This window comes from Sinocyclocheilus grahami, unplaced genomic scaffold, assembly GCF_001515645.1.
Source record: "Sinocyclocheilus grahami isolate Dianchi unplaced genomic scaffold, SAMN03320097.WGS_v1.1 scaffold326.1, whole genome shotgun sequence".
In the NCBI taxonomy this organism is placed as follows: domain Eukaryota; kingdom Metazoa; phylum Chordata; class Actinopteri; order Cypriniformes; family Cyprinidae; genus Sinocyclocheilus; species Sinocyclocheilus grahami.
The window spans coordinates 151807-160391 of NW_015505505.1; the positions used below are offsets into that span (position 1 = coordinate 151807).

Genomic DNA, 8585 nt, shown 5'->3' on the forward strand with positions numbered 1-8585 from the left:
CCTTTGTAATAGTTTTGCTTAAATATGCTGTAATGAGGAAATGCATGTGTATCAAATAACCTTTTGTTCTCATTTCAGTGGCTACAGCAGAATAAGGTATGTATAAGAAACATTTATCAATGTCTTCTATTTTAATTTATTGTATCAGCATGTCTATTTGTTACATTAGTTTGAATATACAAACCAGCACAGCATCAAAAGCACATTTTTCATTATTCACCATGGTGTCTCCATGGTGAAAATTATTATTGTTAAACAATTAAAGAAACATGCCAGACATAGCTTTAAAAAATGTATTTCTATGCAATACACCTTAACATTTTTTTTAATTATTTTTTGATTATGCAGTTTTACTTTGAAAAGAGATGAACAATGAGGCCTATAGTACTATATTTCCCTTATTTTTTTCTTTTGGCGCTTTGAGCTAATTATTTTCTGGGCAACATTCAGTGCGTCACTTGCTTGAGCTGCTATATGTGGTTCAACCCCAGACACACTCCATGCTTTTCCAGTAACTGCACTCAAAACGGCTTGGTTGGGAATGGAAGCATACAAGATGCTATTCCCAATTTGATATGTTCCACTTGAAATGGCACCTCCAATAGTGGGCTCTCCAATTACAGTGGCCCTTTTCAGTTCTTTCATTGTTCTAGTGAATGCCTCAGCAGCTGATCCAGTTATGTGACTCGTCAAGATGTAGATGTCTTTCTGAGAGCCGTATCTCTGTCCTAGCACTTCTGGAAGGGTCATAACCTTTGTCACATTTGTTTTAGAGTGATCAAAAATAGTGTAAAGGTGTTTTAATGGTTGTGCATCAAAGAAATAGGTGCAAAGTAGTGGAATTGCTGTGGAATAGCCGCCTGTGTTATATCTCATGTCAATTATGAGCGTGTCCGTGTTCACCAGCTTGTTCCATACAACTTTGATGAGCTGGGTACCAATTGCTCCCAGAACCTTTATGTCTTCCATCATGTCAAATCTCAAATAACCAATATTTCCAGACAGTACCTCTACTTTGAATAGGGCATCAATGATGAACCCTACCTCTTCAGGGGAAGGGATTTTGGGAATGTTATGAAGGGATTCTGGTTCAATATCACAGTTGAAAATGTGCAGTCTGTGATCACCTGAGGTCTCTTGGAGATCTGCGGTGAGTTGAGATGCAAGAGATTCATAGTCAACAACTGAGCGATAAAGTCCTTCGGTTAGTTTGGACTGTAACAGTCTACTCACTTTAGCTGCAACCTCAGGTACAGTGTAATGCTTTTCCAAGAGATCTCCAGCTTCTTGCACCAAATCCAGAATGTCCTTGTGAAATGCAATGATTTCATGAGCTCGCTCAACTGCATCTTCAGCAAGCACGATGGCATCAGGAACTACACCGCCTCCAAGCCAGCATTCTCCATGTACATCGATTAAATTTATGACAGGGACAATAATGGCAAGGTTTGTTTCTTCAACTTGAAAAGTCCTGGAGTGAAGAAGCGTTCCAGAACTGATTTCCCCTACAACAGTGCCTCGGTGCAGGGACTGCATCAGGTAAGCAAACTCTTCTCCAGCTTCAGCTGTGTAATAGCTAGTCAAAACATAAATACCCTTTCTGGAACCATAGGAAGGCCCAATGATGTTACGGAGGGTGTGAAAATCCACGGTCATGTTCCGAATGCTGTCATAGATTGAAAAAAGGTGGATATTTGACGAGGTGTCAAACATGTAGGAAAGCAGAATCGGCAAGGCCTCAGTGGATCCGCCAGTGTTATAGCGCAGATCAATAATCAGGTTCTCTGTGTCTTTGACTGGTTGCCAGACCTTTTCTTTGATTCGGTCCTCTAGTCCTATCAAAATTGTAGGTGAAGGGAACCTGTCAAAGCGCAGATATCCATTGTTTCCTGATAGAATTTCCAACTTGAATAAAGAGTCAATAAGATTATCAAAAGATGAAGGGGTTTTGGGTGTTGTATCCAGTTCTTGCCCCTTGTCAGACAATTCTTGCATTGTCTTGATATTTAAACGAGGGTCTTCAAAGACTGATTGCAGTTCATAATTAAGTTTTGCTGCCAAGTCCTCTTCAGAAATCACTGTGAAAAAGTCTGTTTTAGCAAGATGATTTAGCAAAGCTGGGATTTTCTCTTTAAATGCATAAAATTGTTTAATGATATCTGACACTCTTTTAACTGCTTTCGGTATTGCTTTCCTGACTGAAATGAGGGACTTGGCTTTGGCGATTGCTTCCTTTGGGTTGATGCTGACGGATGGCGAAACCCCGGTCACCTCCCAACTCTGTCCTGTGACAGGGTTCACAGATCTAGCAACAGGGACCGTAATATAAAACCCAGAGTCCCCAACCCTTAGCTTTTCAACCTTAACCGACCCTCCAGCTGACCTTTCTCCAACAATGATGGCTCTTTTTAGATGTTTTAAGATGTAGGCAACAGCTTCTGCTGCGCCCATGGTGCGCTTGCTGATTAAAACAATCAGCTCTTTTCTTTTCCCATATCGTTCACCCAGGAGATTCGGAATTGTCCATAGCGCCATTGTAGTGTTGGTAGGTCGTTCATAGATTGTGTCTATGTGCAAAAGTGGGTCAGAGTCAGAAAAATATGAAACAATGTATGGCACACCAGATATCTCTCCGGCTGTGCTGAAACGCAGATCAAAGATCATCGCTGACGTATGTGCAACCTTCTTCCAGATGTTGTCGTGAAGGAGTTGTCCCAGTTTTGCCACAGTCTCCTGACCTATAATACGGTCAATCCTAAGGTAACCGACGTTGTTATCCATCACCTCCAGTTTAACAGTATTCCTGATTAGCCGTATCAGCTGTTCAGTGGGCAGCGACTGAAGTGCAGGTGGCGTGATCGGAGTATAATTAGGCTCGTAAGACACGGTCAGTCTGGGGTCATTGAGTGCACCTTGAACGCCGGCAGTCAGAACACCTGCCAGTGTTTTCCGATCAGAGATGTGTAGGATCTCTCCGCTGCTTATAGCTTGTTGAATTGCCTCCTGCATACCAACTAGATTCTCTGGGAAGCAGTAGTTTTCGAGCAGAATTTCAGCCATATCCAAGACAAGTGCTGGCTGAAATGATGCATCGGTGAGTAGGACCCGACAAGCGATTAGGATCAGGGCAAAAAATCTTACAGTCCCTGCCATCTTTTGTAGTTGGTTGTTGAATTTTGTCTAAAGCAAACGTTTTTGTTCATTCATTTGGTGAAGAGGTCCTTTGTTAGATGGGACTCTGTTTTCTCTGCTAGGTTTTTGACAACAGCAACCACATAAGAGGCTTTTGCTCTGAATAAACCTTTAATCGCATTATCTGCAGTGCATCAGCAATGCAATCACAGATAAAAATCAATAATTGAAAATGTTGGAGAGGATATAAAATCTCTCTGAATACACAGCTTTTTCATGACTTAAAGGGACAGTTCACCCCCAAATCTCACATACGTCTATGGAACATTATATTTTGAAATTTCTTTTCTTTTCCAGTATTGTTTTGGACCCCATTGACTCTAATTGTATGGACAAAAACATTTGAAACATTCTTTAAAATGTGTGTTTCATGCAGATTTGTAATGACATGAGGGTGATGACATGATAAATGATGACAGAATTAAAATTTTTGGGCAAAAACAAGATGCTAATTTTTAAGGAAAGTGTATCATACTCTATTATGGAAGACAAATTGCTTAAGCACTGTATATTTATTAGAAAGTTTAGCACAATTAACTAGTTTATTTAGTCTTAATGTTTTTGACCACATCAGATTTATTGAAAACATTTTAAGCAATAAAACATTAAAAATAGTCAACTGAAATTCTGGAAATTATATTACAGCAAATGTATGTGTTTACACATAATGTCTTTGGATTATGTTCCTTGCAGCCCTGTCTTCACTGCATGAGGAAAATAAGGTCAAGCTTTCAAAGGTAACGTCTAGGTCAGGCTAATGACATAATTGCACAGGTGAACAGGTGCTCGTTTAATGAACATCAAGATGCACTTGGCTGGCCTCATTACATGAAACCATAACAAATTCCTTACCAGTTGATTTAGTACAGTAACCGTATATTAATTTGATTGTATAATCATCAATGCATACTCTTTTCTGAAAGAGGATCATTAATTAACTCTTTGGCAAAAACTGTGTTATTCACAGGCCAAATAGTCATTGTTGTTTTTTTAAAATCTGCTTCCAGATTTTCTCCCTTCATTCTTTTCTAGCATTTGCCTAAATATCAGAGCATTAGTGTGCATTTAGAGACCCTTGCCACTTTTACAGGATGAAATTATGTAACTCCACACTCACTCAACACTAATTGGTTCTGCCATGAAACCATAACAAATTCCTTACCAGTTGATTTAGTACAGTAACAGTATATTAATTTGATTGTATAATCATCAATGCATACTCTTTTCTGAAAGAGGATCATTAATTAACTCTTTGGCAAAAACTGTGTTATTCACAGGCCAAATAGTCATTGTTGTTTTTTTTAAATCTGCTTCCAGATTTTCTCCCTTCATTCTTTTCTAGCATTTGCCTAAATATCAGAGCATTAGTGTGCATTTAGAGACCCTTGCCACTTTTACAGGATGAAATTATGTAACTCCACACTCACTCAACACTAATTGGTTCTGGACTGCTAATCTTTCTTTATCTTTTAATGCTCAGAGTCTTATGCAATTCTATCTGCTGATTTCATGTGGCCAATCAGGGATGGCCAATCTCATTTTAAGATGGCTGGAGTTTTGTCCAGTGGATCTTATGGGAGGAAATGTTTCTAAGCTGGAGAAAGAAACAGGTTGACTGTCTGTCCCCGAGGGGTTTGGAAAGGATGTCTTGGTTTGGAGAAATAAATGATAACAATTGACCAGAATCATTCAAACAGTATGATGTTTGTGCCCTAATAAGTTACAAGAGTAGATTTTGTTTATTGTTTGAGAATCATGCAACTTAAGATCTAATGAATCTTACAAACATTCCTTTTAGGGTTGTACAAATATATTAGTCAGTAACATCTGAAGCTGTTTAATTGCTTTACCGGACTGAAAACCTTCGCTAGCAGAGAGCGCTCACCATACACCACAATGAGCTTGACTTTAAAATGAATTTGGGGAGCCCAAACTGAAATGACTTTGATGTGTTTTATTGATAAAATATAAAAAAAATCTACAAATTAATAAAATAACCATTGTAAAACTAAATATTTTGTAAATATATATGCTGGAAATACATAAACAAAAACAATGGATTATATACAATTTTTGTGAGAATATTTTTTATTTAAATATAAATAAAAGAAAACAATTAAATAGATGGAAAATGTAAGCATAGTAAGTACAGGAAGATTGAATACAATGCTAAGTTATATCCATGGGAGTCACTAGGGGCAGTGTTTTAGGGCTCAAGCCCTGAATGTTTTGGTCTGTAACTAGTGGGAGTTATTGCGTAAGTGCATAAATTATACAAGCATTTCTGTAAATATTTTTGTCTGGATCTACCCAGAATAAGCCAGTTAAGGGGTGGGATGACAGGGGCATTGGCCCTAGCAAAAAACACTTAATTACTAAAGAATTAGATATAGATTTATCTAGTGACCCTAGCTGTTATTTTAAAATGCTTTGAAGCTGTTCTTGTAGATGTGGACCTGACACGAACTCTATGCAAGTACACAAAATACATGCAAGTTCGTTTTACATGGACAGTGCTGTCAGCTCCTTATACTACTTTAATGGCAGTTTTGCTGAGCAAGTCCGATCTTACAAATATTTTTTATAACAGTCTACCTGGGCAATACCACATCCTGATTAATGGCACAAGTATTTGGGGCCGATACTCTATCACCCCCTTGAGGTTTCTTGCTAGTATGTACAACAGGACCACATGCTTGGCCAAGCATTGACATCTGTTTTTGTGTAGAGTATGTTTCTGTATTAAAATGTAAAACAAAAATCTCTAAGGGGGATTATAGCCCCTGATGTTTTGGTCTATGTCCCAGATGCTGTCAAATCCTAGAAACGCTCCTGGGTATAACCTCAGCTAGTTCACATAAATGAAATGAAAACACAATACCATTTAAATCAAGTTAGGAAAGCTGACTTTAACCAAAACCTCTTAATTGAAAAATTTTAACCTTTCAATTAGTTCATGTTAGTTAATGTATTAACTAACATGAATGAACAATGCATTTATTACAGTATTTATTAATATTTGTTAATGTTAGTTAATAAAAATACAGTCATTCATTGTTAGTTCATGTTAACAAGCACGACTTTTGATTTTAATAATGCATTAGTAAATGTTCAAATTAACAGGAACTAAGATCAATAAATGCTGTAGAAGTTAACCTTATTCTAAAGTGTTACCAAAGTTTTTGTGCAATGGAAAGGCTCCATGGATGTTAAAGGTTCTTTGTTTGTAAGAGCATAATGGAAAAACGTACTTCTGATTATTAAAATGTTCTTCACAATAAGGAGAAAATGGTTCCCAACATGGTTCTTTTGTTGCATTGCTACAAACCCCCTTTTCAGAACTATTATGGGAATGATAAAACAAATACTGTTGCAAAGATATTTTTTACAGATGCATGGATAAGCAGGCAAAACTACCTACATCCACACTTTGCTACTTTCATCTCCTCGTAGAGGTGTCGGACCGTGATGACACCCTTTTCTTGATACATGACTGCAATTGGATCCAGCTTGGTTGGGACGCAACATGCCATGTTTGCCTTTTTGGGATTGCTCAGGTTAACCAGAGTTTGGATGATAGCATGTTTAGAGGGGGTTACATCGTCTGTCAGGGGGAAATAACACACGCCTTTACACTCGTAAGCGTCATACTCGGGCGGGGCCACGATCCATTTATCCCATCCGATGTCTTTGAAGTTCACCTTCAGAGAAGTTCTCCGACAGTAATTGTTTGTTACTTTTCTCTTCTTCCTGTAGTGCTGGTTCACAGGAACACGATTGCCCCAAAACACCCGTTGCTTCTCATGAAGAAGCATCTCTTTTACCTCTTTCATTGACTCTCCCTTTCTGTTCCCGAGATCATTTGAAAATACTATTACGACTGCCGAGCTGTTGTCCTCCAAACCCAGGCTTATGGCAAGGGATTCACAGTCTTGTTTGATCTCCACCTGAAGTTCGCCGACCCCACGTCCAGATTCGTGCCAGCTCCTGACAGCTCTGGTCACGTCAAAAGCCTCCCAAGTGTTTTCGCCCTCAGTTACGTCTCTCCCATCTAGAAGATTTAACATGTTTGCATTCTGCTCGCAATCTACATTATAAACATTGATGGATGTGAAGAGGTCAGTGCAGGTGTTTTTACTTCTTTCCCAGAGAGTGAACAGCCTCAGCTGGACTGATGTGATCTCTTCATGATTTGGGATGGAAATGTTGAATAGCAGTCTGTGTTGTGTTTTGTTGCCCTGTCTAATGGAATAAATAACATCTGCAGAGAACATGAAGTAGAGATTAATAAACCTTTTCACCAGTAAACAAGTCACAAATATAATTTTTAGTATGGAAAAAGTGAATGAGTCCTGTCATCAGAAACATTGACTCCTCACCTTCCCAGAACTCTGATGTATGTACCTCAGAGTTTGTGAGCTTTCTGTATGTACTTACCCTGTATGGCGAAGCTTCGGATGACATCCGACCGAGGGATGGAAGTCTTGTCAGAAGCATATTTATTATAGAGTTCGATCATGAACTGAGGAGGCTGAACCTTTCGTTGTTCTTGCGGCACGCCTGATAAATTCAGCTTCCTCAAAAAATCTTCCTTCATGAAGCCCAAATAGTTCTCCAATTTGGAGTTAAAGTCATGTTGTTCCTCAAGGCTTTGTTCTTCTGCTTGAATGAACATTGTGTCTTCCAAACTGGCGATTTCACCTAAAGATTTCCCATCGCAAAGCCCAACTGAAGTAGCAAAATTGATGGACATCAGGAGGAGCAAATATCGTAAACCCTGCATCTTCATTTAGTTTCTAAAATGGATAGGTGACTCTCCGCTGCAAGTTTTACATCCGACATTCGTTTGTGGACGATCCTTTGAAATCGGGGTTCCTCAAGTGAACCTCAGGTTAACTCCCATGCCACACACTCTCTGGAAACCAGAACAGTAGCATAGCTATTCTTATCTTTGACACTGATGTTGTAGTTCGAGCTTTGTTATCTTGAGGAAGCTTGTAGTTAATGAGGGTTCTGTAAACACTTTGGGAACAGACTTTGAAAACTAATGAGTGAGATTTTAACAACCCTTATTTACAGGGTCAGACTTCAGGCTGTTTTTAGAAAAGCAACTCCATCATATGTTTGTTAAGATGCTTCTACTAATCAGCCTTTGCTATGATAAATATTAACATTATAGATTCCATTTTCATTTAGTCAACCACCCACTAATATTCAAAAGCTGGAATCTGGCTGTGCAAGGGTTAATGTGTCTGCGTTGACCTTTGCCCTGTTGGTGCAAACAATCTATGCTCCTCACCACAACTCATTAGGTCTTTATTCACAAAAAAAATCCTCCAGGATTTCAAAAAAGAAACACACACACACACACAAATATACCAAAACAACAGTGG

At 38.7% G+C, this 8585-nt stretch overlaps 2 protein-coding genes across 4 annotated transcripts; both read right to left on the minus strand.

Moving 5' to 3' along the window:
* Nucleotides 1–367: 367 nt before the first annotated feature.
* Nucleotides 368–3276, minus strand: irbpl (interphotoreceptor retinoid-binding protein like). Its single transcript, XM_016294921.1, has one exon. It carries the CDS (start codon nucleotides 3151–3153, stop codon nucleotides 388–390), a length of 2766 nt encoding a protein of 921 aa, XP_016150407.1. The 5' UTR covers nucleotides 3154–3276; the 3' UTR covers nucleotides 368–387.
* A 2016-nt stretch (nucleotides 3277–5292) lies between these two features.
* On the minus strand, nucleotides 5293–8077 carry gdf2 (growth differentiation factor 2). 3 transcript variants are annotated; one of them, XM_016294925.1, is made up of 3 exons: nucleotides 7630–8077; nucleotides 6614–7453; nucleotides 5293–6024 (listed from the first exon to the last, which is right to left on the minus strand). In XM_016294925.1, coding segments are annotated over exons 1-3 (1194 nt in total). In that variant the 5' UTR covers nucleotides 7982–8077; the 3' UTR covers nucleotides 5293–6022. The 3 variants fall into 3 exon arrangements, with proteins under 3 accessions (XP_016150411.1, XP_016150412.1, XP_016150410.1); XM_016294926.1 differs by lacking the exon at nucleotides 5293–6024 and having other exon boundaries at nucleotides 6398–7243; nucleotides 7331–7453; XM_016294924.1 differs by lacking the exon at nucleotides 5293–6024 and having other exon boundaries at nucleotides 6398–7453.
* Between the last annotated feature and the right edge of the window lie 508 nt (nucleotides 8078–8585).

Coding starts and splice junctions, on each gene's coding strand:
- gdf2 (XM_016294924.1), bottom strand. CDS start 7,981: ATGAAGATGCAGGGTTTACGATATTTGCTCCTCCTGATGTCCATCAAT. Junction 7,454..7,629: donor CCGAAGCTTCGCCATACAGG/GTAAGTACATAC, acceptor TGTTCTCTGCAG/ATGTTATTTATTCCATTAGA.
- irbpl (XM_016294921.1), bottom strand. CDS start 3,153: ATGGCAGGGACTGTAAGATTTTTTGCCCTGATCCTAATCGCTTGTCGG.